At 43.4% G+C, this 23,214-nt stretch overlaps 1 protein-coding gene across 3 annotated transcripts in view; it reads right to left on the reverse strand.

Moving 5' to 3' along the window:
- Positions 1-21,623, reverse strand: part of cep112 (centrosomal protein 112) — a 99,866-nt gene extending 78,243 nt beyond the window's left edge. For 2 of the 3 annotated variants that reach the window (XM_084569919.1, XM_084569918.1), the window contains exons 1-11: positions 20,229-20,499; positions 19,903-20,093; positions 19,204-19,367; positions 13,984-14,068; positions 12,637-12,714; positions 9,111-9,158; positions 8,937-9,011; positions 3,920-4,006; positions 2,341-2,440; positions 1,812-1,930; positions 69-212 (exon numbers count right to left, since the gene is read on the reverse strand). In XM_084569919.1, the coding sequence (XP_084426045.1) occupies positions 69-212; positions 1,812-1,930; positions 2,341-2,440; positions 3,920-4,006; positions 8,937-9,011; positions 9,111-9,158; positions 12,637-12,714; positions 13,984-14,068; positions 19,204-19,367; positions 19,903-20,093; positions 20,229-20,409 (1,272 nt within the window). In that variant the 5' untranslated portion in view covers positions 20,410-20,499. Of the gene's footprint in view, positions 1-68; positions 213-1,811; positions 1,931-2,340; positions 2,441-3,919; positions 4,007-8,936; positions 9,012-9,110; positions 9,159-12,636; positions 12,715-13,983; positions 14,069-19,203; positions 19,368-19,902; positions 20,094-20,228; positions 20,500-21,579 lie in introns of those variants that run through there. The other variant, XM_084569920.1, reaches the window with a different exon arrangement.
- Between the last annotated feature and the right edge of the window lie 1,591 nt (positions 21,624-23,214).

Genomic DNA, 23,214 nt, shown 5'->3' on the forward strand with positions numbered 1-23,214 from the left:
ATTAATTCTTGCTGCTCGTGTTAAGCACAAAGCTTTCCACGACTGATCACAAACACACTTGTACTTACAGTTCCCTGTAGCCGAGCGTTATACTCAGACTCCATCTTAGCCAGTCTAACGTTGGTGTCCTCCAGCAGCTCCTGGATACTCTTGGTGTGTTTCTTCTGCAATTCAAACTTCTCCTGCTCCATCTCAGTCACAGCGGCATGCAGCTAGGGAGGCAGAGGATAACTACATATAGGTTCACAGAATCTGTCAAAGTGAAAATATATAATATGGCTTACTCTTCCTGAGGCGAGTGCTAGGTTAGTGCTGGAAAGCTCTAAGGTGTCACCATATGCTAGGCTACTCTTAATAGAGAGGTGTACATTCATTGGGTTCTTATTGAGCCCCAGCAACTCATTAGGCTTCTGCGTCAATTTGATGCCATAGCTATGGAAACAGCCCAGAACCTACGCAGACTCTAACGTTGTAGCCTGACCTGCACATCCCCAGGAATGTAATAGGCGGTTTATACTTCTGCGTTAAGTTGACGCAGAGGCTACGGCGACAATGCAGACCCCAATGCAGAGGCTATGTAGACGTAGCCTGGGTGCCAGCCGAACTTAGTCCCGCCCACAACATTTGAGGTCTGGAAGTTCGGTCTGGCATCGCTCCGTTGAGGCGCAATTATGCTCGAACAGGAGCTGTTCGTACCAATCAACAGTAACGTAATCAACCACGTCACCAAAGAGCGCTTGGGTTGAATTTGTTTACAACAAAGATGGCTGCCGCTGGAGAACTGAGATGTGTAGATTCTGCCATCGAGTCTGTTCTAGAAGATATCGACAGCGCATTCATTTTAAAAGAGGAACAGATAAATGCGATCAAGGCATTTGTTAATCGGAAAGATGTTTTTGCCGTCCTTCCTACGGGATTTGGCAAAAGTTTAATTTATCAGCTGGCTCCGATGGTCGCTAAGAAGATGACAACACCGGCAAAAATCGTACTCATCTTCTTCTTCTACTTCTTCCAGCGTGCGTGAAGTTGACTTCTGTTGACAACTATGCGTCGCTTAACATACGTCACACACTCCGTTGCTCTGATTGGTTATAGGTCTATCCAATTGAGTGCAGAGGCATTTTTTTTCCTGGTTCGGTTGAAACACGCCCCATAATCACAGCCCAATGGAGCGGTATCAGACTCACATTCTGACTAGAATTGAGTATGGCTACGTCAGGCTAACGTAGACGTGCACCTCCCCAGAAATGTAACGCCGCAGCGACGCAAGCCGCAAGAGCTGTGATTGGTCCGCTTGGTAGCAGCGTACTTCCGCTTTAGTATTTCCGGCTTCTCCAATACGCAATTTTCGAATTGACTGTTTTGGATCAATAAAGACGGAACACATCGAGGAAAGGCTAACTTAGGAGGCTCAGAGATACAAACGTTTGCATGACTGGTCTTCAGTCGCCATTGTTTCAAGTGAAGCAGGAAGTAGAAAGCGAAGCAGGAAGTAGGAATAAAAATTAACCCGACTGGCAAAAAAGACACAGCGCCGACGAGTGTTTGGGTAGTGTTTTTACAGAGTGAGCCAGTCTGACGAGCGCACGTATAAATGGCTCGCACCGGCATAGGCTACATGCGTAGGTTACGGCGTCTATGTCCCGCAGTACTATAAATCAACCTTTAGCCAAGCTTATCAGAAGGACATTTTACCTAGTGCAGTAAACATTCATTATGCAGCACAAAAGCAAAGCCTGCAAGTCTTCTGCTAACAGCCTCTGGTTCCACGTTGCTACAGAATATCCGAGGCCTTCAGCTTGTCCTCATACCTTCTTCTCCCACTCATTTTTCAGGGAGTCAGCGCTCTGGTCCGACATCTTCTTCAGCTCCACAATCTGCTTCTCTTTGCTCTCACGGATGACCTGGGATTCCCGCAGCACACTTTGAACTGTGTGAGAGCACAGGCGTAAACACAGAGAGAGCGGTCAGGCCCGGCCTCTGGGCGCGAACAGATGGGACAACCACGGGCAGACATACACTCAAGATAATAGAGATTTTGCCTCTTTTAAATGGCCGGTAGTGGTTCTTTTCCACACACACTTTAAATCAGATGTTTTCAGAGACAGACGAATAAGTGGAAAAACAGAAGTGAGGTAGGGTAAAGAAGAAAATAAGCGTGAAGAAAAAGCCACACATTACGCGATTCAATTTCAGATTCAGCAGCACAGCTGGAGAGCGTCACTCTGCACCACTGCAATCTCTCGTGGAATTGTATCTGCTGGGCTTTTTACTCTGAGTGTACCGAGACACTTGCGTAAACATCCTTCCAGTCGACCCCGCGATCACGTGACCTCTCACCTTTCTTCTCGAGCTTGCAGATCATCTCCTCTGATTCTTTCTGCTTCGCCCGGTACAGGTTTTTCACCTCCTCAATCTCGCTATTTTTCCGGTCGAGAATCTGGAGAGGAAGGGGGACACTGTTAAATTTACACTGGAAAGAATGTGCTTTAGTTTTTTTAGTGTGACGAAAGGTTGCATAGTTTATGTCAGCTCTCATTTATAACGCTGAAGCTTTGTACTTTTAAGATACTAATGCTATTATAGCGAAAAACGCAACTAAAACACCCTAATACGTCTCAAAAATACACCTTTTGATCACTGTTAGCACCATGGAGCCCTGTTTTTACACGCTTGTTGGTTCACATGTATGCGCACAAGGACGTACATCTTGATATTCATCTCTAAAGTGGTGACTTATGTACTGTAGTTTAACTCAAGCGTTGCTAAATGAATGAGCAATCTCCAACAACATGGGAGAGTCTGTACTGAAATTCACTGCATGACCCGAGAAGACTTCCTCTTCTTCATGCATATGTATTCCTTAGGAGACTATGGGAAAACTGAGTAAAATGGCAGCTGAGTGAACCACCTGTGCAGAGGCATGATGAGGTAAATGCATCTGCCTGCAGCTGCCATCTGTGTGCAATTAGTTAAATTAGGCCACGGAGAATTGGAGGCCGAGTTTAAAGGGACAGTCTAGCACTCTCAATAACTCAATTCCAAATACGCGTGTATCTAAATTATGTAAGTGGTCTGGTGGTGTATCTATCTATTGCCCAGATGGTCTTGGACCAATCCCGAAGGCCGGTTTTTCTCCCCAAGTGACAATTCTTCTTAAATGACGGTATAACCCAAGCTTTTGTGTAGTGTCTAGATGATGACCAAACCGTCCAAGTGTCATCTAGCTTAATACTGCTTGAAATATTAAACCAAACCTCATTTGAAGCATAACAGATTGTGGTATTGGTTATAAACCCTGCAATTAACAGTATGCTCTTACTTTCTGACTGAAATAGCAAAACAAAAATGTACGAGTAGTCCACTGAGGGCCAGCATTTTTTTTTTAAATATAAGTGCACTTATTACCCAAGCTCGTCATGAGATGAAAGGACGATGGGGCGACGAGACCAAGGTTCACGGAGAATTTAGGGATTCCCTTTTTTGATTTTTTTCATTTTACGACCCCAGAGAGGTTGTGGTCTTTTTTAGGGTTTTAGAGAAACAGTGCTAGGTGACATGGTGCTAGGTCCTGGCGCACTCCAACCATCTGGAGTGCACCAGATAGTGGGAAATGACAGCTTTTAGGGTGCCTGTTTTGGATTTTTATAAGACGTATTAATGCTTGAGCAAAAAGGACTGAACTACAGATGAAAACATACTATATGAGAGCGTACTCAGAGATAAGGTAATCATTTATTGCAAATAACTAGAGGTCCCCAGGTAATGCGAATAGGCCAAGAGGAACTGCTGCGATTAGAAATGCCATTAGAAGCTGCTGACATGTTACCACCCATATACTGAATACCTATTCACAAATGATATCTATGTACATTATTGGGAGAAGCAGGCAGAGCATCCCTCCAGATTTCATTCTTACTTTCTCAACATCTGCATCATGTCTCTGCTGCATCTTCAGCTTCTCCTCCTGGTACTTGGCCTCCAGCACCTTGACCTTCATATCTGTCTGAAAACACACAGAAAACTAAATGTTACACATACCATTTAAAGTGCCTAACTCAGTGATTCAGCTTTGGTTTCCATATATAAAAAGAACCTAAAAACTCCAATGTCAGAGATTTAATTTTCACTTGTGGCAAGTGCGTGTTAATCTTTGACCTAATTTCCGAGTCAGAAAAAACATCATCACCGCACAGAGCGACGGGATAACAGAGTTCACATAAATCTGGATGAAAGAAGACTCGGCGTGTACCATCTACCTCTAGCCGATGACAAAATAAACCACATTAACGTTTAAAACACATTTATGTATCTGTGTGTGCGCAGTGCAACATGCTTGCCCTTAATACACAAAGTGGAAGCCTGTTTGTTTATGTGTGCGCGCACCTGCTGATATACGTAGCGGTTAATTATGCAGGGAAAGTCTGTTCTCATTTCAGTGTCGTATGTTTAAAGGACAACAAGTTTAAGGTTGCCATGTGTATGTTGGAAATGATCTTTCCTGGCTAGGGTGGACCTATACATCAGTTTGACAGCCCTAGCTCTAGAGGGTCATGGAGGGGCTGGATCCCAAAGACTCCCCCTACCAACATCCTGGTGCCGGATACAATAGGACACCCTCAGAAGGCCTGTGTCCTTATCCCGATGCACTTGAACTTTGTGGGAGGCAAAAGGGATAACTAAGCAATATTGGGCAGGTGGTTTTAATGTTGTGGTTGATGACTGTAAGATCTTCTCTTTTTGTAAAAATCAAAGGTTTGCACAGGAGGTACAAGAGAGGGATTGACAAGTAGCAAAGGGCGCAGGCTGGAATTAAACCTGCACCGCTGGTGGAGGACAAAAGCCTCCCTATGTACCCACTCAACTGGGTGAGCCATAGGGACGCCCCCACTTCAGTTAAAGTTATATAGTATATAATTGAAAAGGCTCTGTTAAGTTTTCTTGTTTTTTCTTGATTTACCGCCATTTCTTGTGCAATTGAGGGGACCACAAGAGACCTGTCAAAGTAGAAAGAAAAAAAGGAACTGAGAGAGGGAAGAGACAAGGAAGAGAGACGGCAAGGACTGAAAAGCAAAGGAAATAAGAGACCCGTTTCTGATGCCCTACCCCCGTCCCCCGGCAAAAAAAAAAGCACATGTGGGGGTGTCGCTTTCTCATCCTTGTCTTCAAATGCTCTTTGGAGAAAGTTTGTCAAACTAGATCAGGGGTGTCTGAAACTTGTTTATAAAGGTGTCAGCGAAGGAAGGAGGAGGAGGAACGTCGTACACCTAAGGCTTCTGAGACGCCTTCAATCAGCCCAACTGGGTGGTACAGCTTTTTCCCTGTTTCTCTTCTTCAGAGTTCTAGTGAGCGCTGTAAGATGCCATGTTTTTTGACACTTCGCTCTTGAAAGGACGCAAGACGGGAGAGGGAAGGCAGAAAGGGAAGGGGTATGAGTAGAACGCGAGGAGGCTTTTTCTGTTCTCAAATCCAGCATGGGGGGTCAGGGCCTTTTTCCTCAGGGGGATGTGTTCATAAATCGTCTGCTAACTGTTTGGGCTTCGCAAAAGCAAGGCTGCCTTTGTGCATTTCCTTCATCTCGTCTGAGATATACAACGTCCTGGTGCATCTTTCATCCTCAGTAAACACAGATGCTCAAGGATAGTCGGTGTGCAGTGTTGTGCTATCTACTGAGGAGCAGCTAGATGCCATTTCCACACTTTGACAAACAGTTAATTCACTGTAGTCCGCCCAGATAGTAAGGCTGGATAAAGAGTTTCGGCTGAAATCTCTGACATGTGAAAAAACGTACTCTTAGAACTTCAAAGAGAGTAGGTCTGAACACAGTATACAGAATATTACTAAAAATCTCTAAAATGACTACATCAAATACATAAGAATCAAAGGCAGAGGACAGAAATGCTTGAAATAGTAGCTTTATCATTACGGAACACACTGGGTCCCTTATGTCTCCCAGCCTGAAGCCCCATCTTGAAAGCCAACTACAGAACTTGTCCCCTTTAAACTACTAAGACTGACTAGGTTACTCTCTTAAGCTTTGAAAAGTGATCAGATAAGTCAGGCCATGGCCCTCTAAGTCACAGGCTGAGCGCTTAAGCACCATCCCAAAGGATTCTCAGATTAGAGAGACAGCATCATTATGGCATCAGAAAGCAACGGGGTCTGATCCCAAGTCAGGGGCTTGTGACCATTAGTGTGACTGCTTGACACTAACACACTCATCTATTATGCTGTGCTGTGCTGCCAACAACCCCTCAGGTCACGTACCAAGGGAGTAGCTTGAAGACAGCACGAACACACAATCTCTACAAGAAAGACTGAGGGCCTCATATATATAAAAGATGGCATGGCTTTAAAGACAGATGGCTTACCCACAAAAGTACGCACCAAGAGAAATATCCGCATTTATAAAACCACATGCACGTCAAGTGTGAAGTTGAGCGTATGAATGAGCCACTTACCTCGCCGTTGGTTATCCCACTGATGACTGATTATGAACCAGGACATGAAGCCCTCCTGTCAAGTTTTGTCAAAATCATTTTGTCAATCCTGCTGTGAAGGGTTTGAGCCACTGTATTTTGCGGTAGATCACCGAAGCAAGTAACAGGTGCAGTTCGGCAGAGCGGCAGAAGGTCATTATGGAAGTCAGTCCGGTCGGACCAGAACTGCGCATAGTAGCTGAACACAGCATAGCAGGTGACGGTGCACTCTAGTCTCTACTGCCGAAGGGCAGCAATCTGGCAGCGTCCTCACCAACACTGCGGTGGAAGCAACAACATTTGTCGGACAAATGAGTACATCACAGATCACTTGAATGTGAATGGAGTCACAATGCTGCCTGTTCAAAAGTCTCAAAAAGTCCTTTTAGCAATGCAAGTGCACGTGATCACGTTGATTCGAGATGTAAGCACAGGTAAGGGCTACCTGCTTGGCGTTTCCGCCTGACGCACCTCCGACGGTGCCAGTAGGGTAGCTGCAGGGTCTTCAGGTGGGAGCCACCCTTCATTGATGTTTCGCTCCATTAATCCCAGTACATCTCACGGTGGTGAAGCGGCGGTAGGGACGTCTCCCTACTGCTCCCTGCAGCTACCCCTAGGATCCTTGCTTTCCCCACAACATGTCCTTTCTTCTCAGCAACAGCCAGAAGCCTGCTTTTTCTGCCTCTTCAGCCAAGTCTTTGGATGCCTTCTTCAGCCTTGGCCCGGTCACTCCCACGTTCTTCAGGAGGCGCTGGATGGATGCTCCCATGAACCCCCTGCAGCCAACCTCCACAGGGCAGATGACAGTTGACCATCCCGCCTCTAGACACTCAGCTGCCAGCATGGTGTATTTCTCTTTCTTCCTTTCATTCCATTAGGAAATGGCTCGTCACTGAAAAATGCACTTTGATGTTGGCCTGTTCACTTACAAGGTAATTTTATGTATCCGCACAACATACGGATTATGTCATCCCATATAGCTAACATGGCACGACTCAGGGATAATTGGGAGATAATAAAGACTTCGCTCTACAAATACAACCCTTTAACTCCTAATTAGTTCCAAAAATGCCATCATAATATCAGGCACTGCTTAGTGCTATATCTGTCCAACTCCACACGGGGTTCGAGTGATAGGATCTCAAAGGTACCCTCAATGTGTTTCAGGTGTGTTCATGCCTGTATTTAACTCAGGACGCATGTTAATACCAGGTCTGCATGGGGCCAATAAGAATCAGCAGGTCCACATGCTAGAGGCAATATGGGCTTGTGTTAAGGCACTGTGGGATTTTGATCTCAGTATTAGTCCACCATCTAGTACCATTGTTAAGTAGGTGTATTAAGGAGTAGCTGGTGTGTAGTAGGCAAAAGGCCTGCTCAGCCACTGAGAAGCATGGAGGAAGAAATTAGTGTATGGACCATTCACAGTTGTCGTGGTTTGCATCATTGTCAAGCTATGGTGTAGGGCACAGAGCTACTGAGTAGATCTGATGCAGAAGCTTAAATCTCGCCTAATTCCGAAACCAAACTTCGGCTTACATATGCGGGTTATGGTATTTTGTTCACCAAACTTAACCAACAAGTAACCAGTTGGCTCAAAGTTAAATAGCCAACAAAAACTTTGTTGTGGTATTTGGAGTAGTTCTGAAAGGTGTAGTTATTAAAATACATTAGCAAAATTATTTTTAACAGAAATTCTGTGTTGGTGTGTGAATTGGCTCCTGATAGATACATTTATATTCCCACCACACACAGCTGTGAGAAGCCAGTCGGCTGGTGTGAAGGATCAAACAGCATAAGACGCTGCCTTAATGTCATCATACTAGTTGCTAGATTCAGGCAGCCCACAGGTACTATACATGTAAATCCTCTTAGCAATCACAAACAGATTCTTGTTATGAGAGGTCAACAATGTCCCGCGTGTGCGTGTTTTTTCACATTTTTTCGGCTTTCTCTGTGAAGCAAATCTAACTGACTGGAGCGGGCGTGAAAAGCAATGGCTATTACAGAGGAGTCATGCTCAGTTATCTATTTAACAATGCGTTAAAGGTGGATGGCGGGAGGAACGATTAGTGGTTTGGGAGAGATGGGAAGGGGCGCGGGGGACTTCAAAGCGGACTTTCAGAATATGATTTTCAGCTTAAATCCACAAAGAACAAAAACAAAAAACTGTCATTACTGAGAGCCAGCAGTATCTTTGCCTTCTCAGAGGGCAGCTTGGCCATTTCAAAAATACAAACCATGTGCGTGGATGTCTGTGCACGGCTGTAGGGATGTCGAATGCCATAAACAGTCTGGGGAGCTTTGACTTCAGAATGTGTACAACACTTATTTCGATACAAAAGCTAGGGCTTACGGAACGGCTAGCCAGGAATGGATATGAAGGACAGTCTCTTAAATACCAGCTACTGTGTTTGAATATGCAAGACAACAGTTAGAGTTCATTACGGTGCATACCTCTTTGCTCTGTACCAGTTGCAGGCTCGGGTCATTGCCCAAGGTGCTGTTCTTCCCATAAGTTGACTTGAAAATCTATAGTGATAAATGAGGGATGTTAGGTGATAAGAACATTAAGCAATTAAAAAAAATAAATAAATAAAAAGATGACAAAGGACTCACTATAAAACTTACTGGGGAAAGGGGAGATGGCTTCTCTCGCAAATACCTGGGGCTCTCAATCTGAAAGTAAACAGAAAAACTTCAGACTCTTTTTTTAAGTCCTAACAAAGCCATGGAATCTACGCTCCGCCCTAAGTTTGCCGTAAACAATGTGGGAAGCACATCAAAAGCACATTGCTGTGGCCGGACTTTCTTCCGTCAACTCTTGTCTGTTTAGAAAGACATGGGCTACTTCAAGGCTTTGTGTGGGAGGCCGGCTCTGTTTCCACTCAGCTCCTCTTTTCTGCCCCTTTTGTCAACACTCAGGGACCACTAATATGTAAGCTATACCCAGTCCGTTTACCATGTGATGGAGACAAATGTGTATACATCCTTCCCAAACACTGCCGCAACATGTTCTTTGATTACAATATGAAACACAAGAGACTGTAGAGTGAGGACTTAAACCACCTGAACTTAAGCAGGTCACAGTCCATGTGACTTTGTAGCATTGCATGAGTACATCTCGCTGACTGTGACACTGACAAGTGTTTATGACCCCATTAGTTTCCTATGAACTCACATGATCATACATTGTCTCTCTCTGATGCACTGGGGCTGTCTGTAGGGGCTGACAACTAGCAGCGGGATCACGGCTTTTCAAAGTAGTACAGCTGACAGCAATGACGCCCAGTAAACAGTTCTGTTGCTAATCTCTTCAGCGTAGGTCTGAGCACAAGGAGGAAGAGTTGGCAGAGGAGGGGAGTGTGGAACTCATTACGTGTTTAAAAAAAAAAAAAAGGGATTTAATTAGGGCTGCAACAGCTCCACCACGAAAATACGCCAATTTGCGTGGGATACAATGAAGCGTCGGAATATTTACGTCCAAACCCCAATTACAGCGGATCCCACTGCCAGGATCCATCCAGGTCATGGTATATCCAAAGCCCAAGCTAAAACAGAAGCAAATGGGTTTCTGTAAGGTGATTTACCACTCACCCAAGTAGATTCTTCTGTTCTAAATTAATAAAACTAAGTTCTGTTAATAACCAGACACCTGTAACTATAGGAATTTGTTGCTCAAATAGAGTTGGGACAAAGTTGTTGTTCTAAAAAGGGTGTCCCTTGTCCATCGGGTGTTGTGAGCAGTTTATTTTTGCACAAACAGACCTATAAAACTAAACTACAAAGAATTGCATTAATATGCACTAATATACACTCTAAGTGAACCTCCAGTGACAATGAGGACAAACAATGAAGTCAAATTATACACTATCAACACTGTCTCTGCTAATTAAGGACAGTAAGCGATGTGTTTCCTTATTGGATTTACAGTGAATACATCTGAACTTTTGCTGAATAGTGTCATGAAACGGGTTCTTCATTCATAGATATGTTATTAAAACATGGGATGATTATGACTGAATACAAATTTAATAAGGGAGATTCTGTTTATTATTGAGTCATTAAAAAGGTTAAATGACTACAGTCAATAGGTTAGTCTGAAAAATAATAATAGATTGACTGTCTGAAAATGTAATGGCAAGATTTAATGTTGCAAGGTGGTACAACCCACACAAAGCTAATGCACAATGATGGGTAGACGAGAGAACAGAACCCGCAAGAAGCTTAGAGCCTGGGACTAAAATAGTTACAGCTCCACTCTGAGGATAAAGTCACAATTGTTGCTTCGGGGTGAGGTAGAGAAAGGTGCAATACATAAAAGTTACTCTGCAAAGTTTGCATGCAGGTAAAAGCAGGTCAGGATTGTTAGCTGACATACTGCCCTCAAGAAAAGAAAACATCCAGCTTGACTACTGCACACGCAGAAAGAAACACAGGAGTACCACTAACACAGTCAGTGCAGAGAATTTGTGATGTCTGCTCAAGTGCTACTCACACCTAGCAATGTCTAAGAAGGTGATAAATCAATCAATATTCTTAAAGGTTGTGCACAGGGTAAAAACAAGCATGGTTTTTTTTTTTTCTTTTTATGTCCACACACAGCAAGTCATCAGACGGCCGATGAGGCAAGGAAGAGGAAGTGCAAGGAAAAGGAAGTGCGAGGAGGAGGAAGTGCTGTGATATAATGTCAGTACTTGGCGCCTTTGGCTCAGTAGGTAGAGCAGGTTGTCCACGAACAAGTGTCCTTGAGCAAGACACTGAACCCCCAGTTGCTCCCAGTGCATGGCACTGGTGTGTGAATGTATGTGTGCTTGTTTGAGCAAATGGGTAGATGTGTCTATGACTGTAAAGCTGTTTGAGGACCAACGAGGTAGAAAGGTGCTACATAAAAACAAGGCCCTTTACCATTTATTTGGTAACATGTAATGTAGGGTTAGGGGGTTAGCGTTAGAACTTGTCTATGTGCCTAATGGCCATCAGGCTACGGCGTTAGGGCCTGCGTAGGGTCTGGGCTGGGACCGCTGATCACTGTACTGTTTGAAAAAAAAATAGGTCAGGCTTTTACGCAATTTGTTCTGCTTACATGCATGCTTTTTTCTTTACAGGCAGGTATGCCGTTCCTGGCTCTATTACGACTAAACACCTATTAAAAATAAAACTAGTTGCTACACACAAGCACAAACAAACAGAAAGCTGAAACAGAGGGTGGTCGAGCAGACTGAAGTTTTGTATGCCTTGGAAGAACTCCTACCCAAGCCTGTAGCAATCACCGTGGTTAACATAGTGACTACAGTACACTGTTTTTATTACATTAGAGGTGAAATGACCAACAAACATATTTGGACCACTTCAATACATCGAAAGACAAGCTGAAGTAAAGAGTAAAACTTGGCTGCAACAAAATTTCGTAGGCGCTGGGCACTTTGAAGTAGTGCAGCTATAAAACTTCTGCAAACTTGAGGGGATTTGTGCGTGTGTTTGTGTAAAGGAACATCTGTTGATTTGAAAGGCTTGGGGGAGTGTTGCCGAGCAATGCCTTGTTTCAGGGTTTCAGCACAGAGGAGAGCAGATCAGTGCACGGCTTCACGGCTGCTGATAGATTCCTCAGATTAACCTAGCGCTGAAAGAGAGAAGGAGATTAAAAGGGGGAAGTCAAAAGTCATGGCACCATGGCATGAACTTCCTACAGGGGCTAGGAACCTTTGGGGGTACTCAGTGCATTTCTACCACAGGGACAAGAGTCCATATTAGGGCAGTATTTTACCCATGTACACCGTAATCAAGTGTAGCACATACTTTGCAAGTGGGTTTGGAAGGGTTTGAAGTCCTGGATATTTTTTGAATAGCTGAGTACTCGCAGCATTTTATCTCACAGTCAGTTTTTGCAATAGCCGACAAGATGCCCCACACAAGAAACAAGGCCAGGGTGTACTGCAGATAGAGAAGATAGGAGAGGTGCTACCATCACATCCTAGGAGGTAGCCTCAAGAAGCCACAGGTCAGTGCAACAAATAAGGCTTAACTCGGCATCCTTTTGATACCGATGCAGGCTTGCTCATGCGTTCCGATATTCAGAGACACCGTCACCACAGAGATTCACTGTATGATGACAGCTGCTGTACCCAAGAAGCTCAAGGCATGCCCCTGGACTCACCCCCAGGTTCCAGCTGTTGAGACGAGCCTCCAGGTCACTGTCATAGGGAGAGGCATCTGCCTTCAGCCCCCCATTCACCTGAGTAGGGAAAAAAGAGTGATGAAAGAGGACATCAACATTTAAACTAAATGGAAGTTATGAGGAGCAACATAAATTTCAGGAGGGAATTCTAAAATAATTACTGAAGGAGTTTTGATTGGCAGTTTTTGCCCGAGGAAGCGAAGAGGAGGCAGTGGTGGAGGTTATCGCTGCCTGCTGACACAATATAATTCCTCTCTTGGAAACAACAAAAGGGTTCTTTAAGAGCTAGCAGATATACAGTACACCCACATCTGTTGACCTCCCATACTGGCAGCACTCTACTCCCCAGCTATCTACATCTCTCCATCCTTTCTTACACTCATACTCTTCGCCCTATCACATACAGCACTCCAGATGTTTGGCAGTTCAACATAATTTCCGTAACGCAGTAAATTCCGAAAAGAGGGGCATGTGCAGCTACACTGCTTGCCATTCTTCTTCTTTTCTTCAGCCTTCTTTTTACAACCGGGCTCTGGATTTGCTTTATATGAATAATTTGAACGCTTCCTGGGGTTATGTTGATGGAAGATAATTTACTCAAGTTGTGGTCGGGCAGCAAGGTTGAGAAAGGGGAAGTCTCTAATAAAGTTGAGAAAGCGATAGTGAAAGGAGAGATGTTGTTGAATTTGATTAGGATCTGGTGGAGTGTGGACCTTGGGTGTACCTCAGTGGAACTGCACTGACTCAAAGGAATCACTGAATGGAATGGCCCAGGATTAAATGAGATCTGATTAAAATGTACCAGGACCTCACCCTCAACAAACAGAGTAAATATTTCATTTAATTATCTATGCTATGTATGGAGGTCATGGGCTGTTCAAGGCAGTGTGTCATGGTCTCTGTAGCACACCAGGAATTCAAGGCATTGCGTAAAGACCTTGTGTGATCGACCAAAAATTATTCTTGTACCAATGAACTACACGTTGGCTTAAACAAACACACCTCTTTGACTATTTTAAGAGTTACAGTACAGGCAGTTTAGTTTGTAAATGTGGTGTTGTACTGGACGATGTACTGCATGTAATGGACACCACATTGCTATTGTTAATCCTAGCGACAGTAGTCAATCAAGTCCCTACCCTTGGCAAAGGGCTTCAAGTATTCCTAGATCAGGCCACATTAATATAGGCTGGCAGCATCACTGATATTTCAATGTTGTATCACGGTGGCTACCTCAAAGAACCCTCATGCTGAATCTTAAGACAAAAACAGTATGCCGGGTAAGTCCAGAGGTGTGGCTGAACATCAGAAGCATGGTAAACTAACCATTCTTGCATCTTGTCTGGGTGAATCTCTGACCGGACTGGAGGTCATGGGCTGCGATTGGGTCTTCTCTTCGTACAGCTTTCTCCTGGAAGAAAGAAATAAGAGGGGTCAACCTACAGCATCTGTGGACATCTCTGGAGTTTGCTCTTGTCTTCCTCTTTGTGTATGAATGTGCTTACATAGGCAGCCTGCATTTCCATTTACACAGATCAACATCTGGTACTTGTTGCGTGGTTTGTGGTCAGCATTTCATCCCATGTTAACAATAAACATCCCCGCTATGCATCGGCCTATTTCCATGCACAGCGCAGAGGGCATCGCTCCATGACTTGTACAATCTTTTCACAGTCATCCACATTGATCAACGTCTCTCATCGCGTTTTCAACAAGCGACTTTACTGGCAAACTGCTTATACGTCTGACACACATGCAGCCAAGCACACGCACTCCACATACTGTGCTCCGACTTGCCACACACGAAGGCATAACTGAGCTAACAATCTCATTAAGCACAGGCCCACGAGGCACTATCAGCCCACTGACGCTAATTGAATGATGATGTTGGAGAACCGAGGCAGATGTAGGGAACATAATGAAGAAAAGAAAAGAACCACTGTCATCTTACAAACACATCACACTACATTCTAGAGGGCACTGTTTCACACTCTCGATTTTGGGGCCTGTGGGCATTCTTATCCTCCCCCGTGTTGAGAAATTTGAACCTCATTTGTCACAGGCAGCCTTATCTTGTGGACTTTCACCACTGTGAAAATAAACTGCAGAATATGTAAGAGGAATAATATTTGTGCATTTGTATATATTACGTATTCTGGCATGAAACCTATTTCACAGAATAGCAGGCTCAATTTCAAGGATGGCGCAATTGCTGCTATGTTTTCGAAATGCCTGGTTCTTTATGAAGCGGTCATGTTGCCGACAACGTTGTCTTTGTGTGATGTTAAGATGCTATCTTCATTAAATTGATTTGTTATTCCAGAATGATGACTCTTGTGAATGGTATGGTTTGTCTTGTATATAGTTTACCATCCTCTGTCCTCATCCTATGGAAATAATACATGCTGTAAAGTATTTGTCAGAAATTGTGGCATATAGGATTCTTTCTGTGCCCCTTCATACATTTACACTTATACCATGGTGCATTGTAAAGCCGAAGCGCCAGGAAATCATTAATTGGATGCCGTGTTTTGATAAATTAATACGCATTAGCACTATGATAGCGTCAGTTACAAGTCAGTTTCAAAGTTGTTTCACTCATTTGTTCTGAATTTTTATGAGGCATTTTAAATAAAAGACTAAAGCTTTTGCGTACTCCGAAAGGCCTTCATCTATGTGCGCGCGCACACACACACACACACACACACACACACACACAAAACATGCAGCTATGGCACTTGGATAGAGGGGCCAACCTTTGCAATTTCGGGCCTCTAAGTCAACAGGTGGATGAGGATAATTGAATCAGATGTGTCTGGAGTCTAAGGACCAGAGATCAAAGCAGTGGCAAGTCAGGCCAGAGCTACACAAACACACACACACATATACACACACACTGAGGAAAATGAGAACACCATGTAGAGCCTTAGAAGCTGCAGCTTGGATGATTAAAGGGACCCGACATCCATACGCCCGGCCTGACCTCCAGGTGCAGAGGCAGTAGGCCTCGGTCCCAGCCTCAGGCACCCTCGGGAAAGGTCAAGTCTAATCTTGAGACACATGCATCCCTGTGCCCTAGCACACTCTCCGCCATAACCCAACAGCACCTGGAAGGAAGATCAGGGTAAACCGTTCTGGCTTGTGAGTGTGGGGGGGGGGGGGGGGGGGGGGGGGGCATTAATACCATCATCAACTGACTCCTGCAACTGCAAAGACAATGTTATTGTCACACTTACCAAGAGAGAAAAGTAGAGGAAGGTGAAGGGGTTAAGAGTTTTCACATGTGGATGAAAAGCAGACGGGGAGACAGAAGTTGGGGGAAAGGTAAGAAGAAAGCTAGAGAAAATACTAAAGACTAGAGGCTGGAGAAGATCAGCATTGGTGGTAGCAGTACCATCACATTCATTGAACGTGAAGCAAAATAAAATAAGACGGAGTGGACCTGTAAGCCAATCACCAAAGCTGTTCTGACAGTCACCGGCTGCCTTTGCTTTCCCACAACATTCCTCTGCCTGAACTGGTGCTATAGACAAAGCAGTGGCTCTATCTTGTGGCTAAATTAGGAACACCACGGCAATAGAGGGAAGCAGGCTGGAATTTGATCGGGGAATTTCTGACTAACGAGGTTAGATGATGATGTCAAAAATACACATATTTCAGCACAGGCATCAGAGACTTATCCTAACTTCGCCTCTGGACAGCGACACTTGAAGTGTGACAAACCGATTCACAGGCTAAAAGGAGCCGTGCCCATCACCTGACTCATGGTGATCAAACGCTGCCACGCCATAGGGAGTGAGTTCCTTTTATTTAATCTTATCTAAATGAGATGGACACTTAAAAAGGACTCCTCAGGACTTATTTTCTCCATCAGGACATTGGGTCTTTTATGGTTATATCCCAGTCTAACACTATGGTACACCCCCTAGGCTTTGCCCCACTGAAAATAGCTACACTCATTTATTTGATCATGTCAATGTAAAGTAAAATCACTCCGGCAACAGGTCACCAGGTCACCAATTACAGAGATTACGTAGAAAGTCAACAGTTGACTTGGACTCCAAGGCGTATGACGCACAGAAGCTACAGCCAGCTGATGTCTTCAAGGTGTCCACAACCATCTTGCTTTGAGGTGAAAACGCCAACTTCTGTAAAAGGGTTCCACAACCCTGACGGAAAACTTTGAATTAAATATGGCAGCACTGGGCCTGTACCCTCCACTGAACTTTTTTATCATGCTAGCGAATATATGACGCTACCTTGAGTACCCTTTCCTTGTTAATTTGAATGAAAATCTCTGAGTCATTACTGATTTCCTTTTGTCAAACCCTGATGGATGACTGATGATTCTAGGAGTCATGTATTGTGGTTGGATACCTACGTGGCATCAACTGTTTTAATCAGCAGGCACAGTTCAAAATCCAAAGCATTTTTATCCATCCATCCAATTTTGTCCGCTTAGCTGAGGTTGGGTCATGGTGGCAAGAGGCTTAGCAGGAATTCCAGATGTCCCTTTCCCCAGCAACACAGTTCTTCCTTGTGGGATTCCTAGGTGATCCCAGGCCACTCAGGACATATGACCCCTCCAGCGATTTCTAGGTCTACCTTTGGGTCTCTTTCCAGCTGGCTATACCAGGTAAATCTCCAAAGGGAGGCGCCTAAGATGCACCCCCACTAGATTCCCGAACCACATCAACGGCCCCCTTTTTTTGACACAAACGAGAAATAACTCAAGTCCATGCTCCCTCCAGATCTTCACCCTATCTCTAAGGCTGAGCCCAGCCATCCTACAGAGGCGCCTCACACCAGCCGCTTGTATCCACAATGCCATCCCTACGGTCACTACCCAAAGTACACCCACATTTTTATTTTTTTTGGCTCTTGGCTCACGTTGAAACAGGAATAGAAAACCAAACAATTTAAGAAACAGTAAACACACTAATGAGATACTAAGCCTGCCTTCCTCTCTGCTCTGCAGGGGTTACACCTCAAGCTCAACAACTGAGGAAGTGGAAAGCAGAGAGGAACAGAAGGATATATAGAGAATATGAGATGTTCCGCTGCCTCTCATGCTGTTTTGAAGTATTTCTGGTCGAAAAAATCCAAATGGACAGCTCATGCCGACTGATGCAAGAACTTGGCAATGCTTTTGGCTTTGCGGCTCGCACTGCTGAGCAAATACGATGAGCAATCAGTCACAAAAAGCTGTGTGTATCCATCTTCACAGCCGAGTTCAATGTTCTCAGTCTGGCGGAAGACCTTTAAAGCAGAATGCCTTGGATAAATATCTTATGTATTATATGCAGCATCGTCTATATCTGGCAAAAAGTCTTCTTATCAGGGAAGTGAGGTCGCCAGCTGGAACACGGGGAGGGTGCTCTTTTCAGCAGTCTCTATTTATGCAATAACATAATACCATCCTATCATATGCATCGTGAGAAACATTAAATAAAAAAAAAAACGGGGGCCACAATTTCTTATTTTAACAATAATTTAAGAGAAAATGTTACTGTATTGTGTATCTTTCCACTTAGAATATGAGGATACATTATACTGCATGTTCAAATCAGTTTCAGTTTTTCAGAGATATGCCTCTTATAGAAAGAAACACCAGGGAAAATAATTCCCCCATGTGTAAAAGAAAAGTAGATTTGAATCTAAAATTAAAACATGGCCATTATTGGAGTGACAAAAGTTGCTCCAATAAAGTTGTTTGCACATACTGCTGCAAGCGTGAATGATAGATAGATAGATAGATAGATAGATAGATAGATAGATAGATAGATAGATAGATTTATTACAGTTTAATTTGCCCTTATCTTTCAAACTGCAGTGTAGTCTGGGTGAGTACTTTTCCTGCTACTCTCCTTTTAGAACATTTAGTTCTTCAGAGACGTCGTGTTAGGACTGTAACCCCATCAGTCACACATTTCATCTACCTCTCTATTCCAGAAACTCCAGGTTCTTACAGTTAATGACACTGATATTTGTCAAATATGATTAAGCTTGATTTTAATTTGAATTGAACGTGAATTATATTCAAGTTGTCAGTCTTTAGATATTCATCCTCTAAAGGTTTTAACAGATATTAAAGGAAACACTTTATCCTCTTTAAAATGATCAAAATAATCATTTAACTGCTCTGTTGTAACTGCTTTTCCTTGTGTACCTGTCATGTATGTTTTATTTTATATATTTTTTGTATAGACAGCCAAGATGTGCACTAAGCTCTGTTTTGTTGCTACCTAGTCTGCTGTAATTTCCATGCGGTTATCTCATTGTTTATGTTAATATTCAGCTCTTTGTAACATTGTGAAATTTTAATATCATTAAGGTGGAGGCTTAATGGATGCCAAAAGGCCCACTTTTACTTTGGCGTGTTGCCATGTACACGTTCAGCTGTCCCACCTTTCATTTGGGCTCCTAGTAGATTTCCACGACTGTGAACTGAAGCATAATGATTAATTATTTCGTTCTGCAACTTATACTCAAAGAGCTCTTAAAATCAATAAATATATATTTGACTGATTATGGCTGCAAAAGTACCTGTAGTGAGCTGCCGTGGGTGAAGAGCTGGGTCTGTCCTTCAGGAGATCCATGGTCAAACTATCATCGGTGTAGCCGCCCAGCTCACCTGTCGCCCAGTCTAGGAGAGCTCTGTTGCTGTCTTCAGCAGACCGGCTGACCAGCGGCTCATCAAAGTAAATGTACTAGAAAATAAAATTCAGGAAATGAATATTGTATTAGTTAGTTATAAACTGCCGGTTTATGCAGTTCTGTGCATTATATAATATCATTATGAACACTCGGAGATGGTAGCACATGAACAGCGTGAGGCTCAGTATCTTCCCAGATTATGCAAAGTTGCAGTTATTTGCCTGTTCAGTTGTGATTTGGACGCTGTGGTGTGCAGAACTATCGAATTGTTTTGTGTTGTACTGACACGTTTTGATTATTTTGACAACCCTGTTTTAGTCAGTGCTACATGCTGTGTGTGTGTATCCTGTACTGCCTGATTTATACTACCAATAAACAACCTTATATGGTTCTATGCAAAAGTCATAGTTTATACTCTATTATTAGTTTAATTTTGCACCTGCTGCTATCTACACTCATGTTTCAATGCCATGTACAAGCACTACATGCGATTACACTAAAGCTGAGTCTAATCTGATGGAATCTAGTCGGATGAAACCATTTGGCAACAACGTACTACTACTGAACTGTTAAAGCGGTCATTCTCACCATGTAGGTAGGGAGTGTCTTGAGGCTTCCTGGCTCTGGCTTGCTGGTGAAAGGCTCCTCCAGAACCCCTCTTCTGAGCATGTGAAGCATCAAACGGGCGTACATGTTGCGATTCCTGCGAACTATCAGACCCGGCCCAGACATGACTGGGTCGCACAGCTTCTTTATCCACGCGGCACAAAGCTGGCGCTCTGAGAACATTAAGACAGGGATGATTATTATTATTATTATTATTAGTTCGTGGTACATGCACAGCACACACACAAAAAAAAGCCCCACAAACCTGAGCCTGCTAGTAATGATCTACATTACTGTTAACATCTCACCTGTCTTGTTTGTGTTTTTAAGGAGATATGGTTTTATGTCCAGTAGTAAATGATCAAACTCAGTCTCCAGCCTCTCCCATGAGTCCTCATGTTGGCTCATGGTGACCTGAGGGGATGAAAAAATGAACAGAATATGAGAATAATAAGATGTGAATTGACAAACACTACGTACAGTACACATACCGGCTAAATAGTAACGGTTATAGTTGACCTGTTAATTCAAAACTAAACGGGGACATACACTCGCTGACCACGTACATGCTCAGAACGCTATCTAATTGGCCAATCCCATGGCAGCAATGGTCAAGGTGATGTGCTGAAGTTCAAACCGAGGATCAGAATGGGAAGAAAGGTGGTTTAAGTGACTTTAAGTGGCGCTTGGTTGTTGGTATAAGAGGGGCTGATGTGGGAATTGTAGAAAGTGATGATCTACTGGGATCTTCAAGCACAGCCATCTCTAAGGTTTACAGAGAATGGTCTGGGAAAATAGAGGAACTATCCAGTGAGTAGTAGTTCTCTAAACAAAAAGGCCTTGTTGATGCCATTGAATTGCCAAACTAGTCTGGAGGTAACAGTAAATCAAATAACTACTAGTTACATCTGAGGTATGCAGAAGAGCAGCTCTCGAGCACAACACGAAGAACCTTAGTCAGAGTCAGAGTTTGGCGTAAACAACATGAAAGCATGTTGATCCTGCCTTGTATCAGCAATTCTGGAGATGTTATGGTGTGGGGGATATTTTCTCGGGACACTGCCTCCTGAGCATTGTTGCTGACTATGTCCACCCTTTTATGACCACAGCGTACCCATCTTCTGATGGCTGCTTCTACCAGAATAACACAAAGCTAACTCACAAAGCGAAAAATCATCTCAGACTGTTTTCTTTAACATGACAGTTAGTTAGACCCCCACAGCCACCAGATCTCAGTCCAACAGAGGACCTTTGGGATGCGGTGGAGAGTCGCATCATGGATGTTCAAACGACACATCCGCAGCATCCGTGTTACGCTATCATGTCAACATGGACCAAACTCTGTGAGGAATGTTTCCAACACCTTGTGGAATTTATACCACCATCAGTAAAGGCAGTTCTGAAAGCAAACGTCGGGCCAATCCCGTACTAGCAAGCTGCACCTAGTGAACTGTCCAGAGTTTGCGTGCATCGTAGCTATAGGCAGCGGTGTAAACTAGCTAGGCGCTAGCTAGTGGAGAGCTCGCGAGGTGCTTAAATGCCGTTACTAACGTTAGCCGAGCTAAAGCAGCCCGGTGCAACGCTCAAGGCTTTCACAAATAAACCAACGGCGTGCTAAAAAAAAGCGTGAATGCGTAAAATAGGGTCCAAAACACTTACCTTAGCAGTGATTTCACCGCTCAAAACTGTTCAAAACTTCCTCATGCTACGCCACTTCCGGTTTCCGATGACACGCAGCGTCTCCCCGTTGCCATAGAAACTGGTCTGGCCAGTCATCGCACGGAATTCCAACAGTGAAAGTCGACGACAGTGTCATTTGTCAGTTTATTAGGGACACGTGTGAAGACAAATACCTTTTAATATAGCAGTCCTTCACTAAATCCCCCTTAATGACTGTTAAAATGTTCGGTTTATGTTGAAACAGCGTGAGAAAGGTGTTAACGTTCAGGAGGGTGTAGTTTGTGGTGCTGTTAAATTGGATTGAATTAAACACACACACAAAAAAAATGTTTCTGTTGTAAAATACCTACATGGACAATGATTTTTGCAGACGATGATTCTTTACAGATATTTTCATTTGTTTACCATTCATTCGATCATGTTTCATCCATCCTTACCTTCCAACACAGTATTCCCCTATTGATTTAATTACTGCTGCTAATCTTGCTGTTTCTTTAGCCATTTATTCACTTGCTCCTGATTTAACTAAAAATAGACAACAGTCAAGTCACATTAACTGTACATGTAAATTATATGTCCACACGATGGCGTACAACACCTGCAGGTTGAGGCATGGTGAGCAACTGGTGGAGGGACGTGTCGCCTTCAAGTGCTCCTCGTCTGTTGTGGTTTTTGCAGTGTTTGTGTGCAATTGCAATGAACACTAGTCAGTGAAATTACAACCTATAGGTACAAAAACTGTATCTTTCATTAACTGATCCAGTCAATGAAACACTGTCTCCAAACAGTAGCCTGTTTTTGAGTTTGCAGCTAAACAGGCAATTAAACTACTGTCAATAAAGTTCATTTCGCGGATATACGACATTTCTATTTTCATCCTTCACAATCAGTGGCATAATTGAATTTAAACGTCTCATCGTCTCATCAGCACCCGGAAGGCTTGAGCCATTACAAATGACATAATTTAGACGAATTTCAAACTTTGAAAACAATGACTCATAAAACACAAACTATACGCTCAATTACAAAAACATTTATGTGTGTGTGTGTGAGAGAGAGAGAGAGAGAGAGCAGTTTATTCAACTACTGACATTTTGGAGGCTGTGGTTTTGTTGTACTATTGAATACTATTGTGTTGTGTTTGCAACTACTACCAGTAGTAGAAGAAGTAGGCCTAGTAGTTGCAAAGATTGTATATTTAATTTGTTGACTGAAAATGTCATTGAATCTCATGGATGTGTTTCCAAACTATAGCCTATTAAAAGTTTGCAGCTCACAACATCATCAGATAATCGTGACTGAAACTGTCATTATTCACTGATCTATTATTAGGAGGTTAATTGAATTTCAATTTTGATGTCTATCAGCACCGGGAAGGGCTGCCTCTTTTCAAACTGTATCATTTGAACTCATTTAAAACAATACCTCATAAAACGCGACAACTCTAGTTCATACAGGAGCTTGGCGGAACGGCGTTTGCGAAAAGCCAAAGCTGCTCTGGTGAAATCGTGAGCTAAAAAAATAATTAAAAAAAAGAATCAAAGTTAAATATTCCCAGGGTCCGTGAAGGCGCTCTTCTCTGACGTCACTTTGAATGAAAAAGAAGCGCTCAGC

This window comes from Chelon labrosus (assembly GCF_963514085.1).
Source record: "Chelon labrosus genome assembly, chromosome: 21".
NCBI lineage: Eukaryota > Metazoa > Chordata > Actinopteri > Mugiliformes > Mugilidae > Chelon > Chelon labrosus.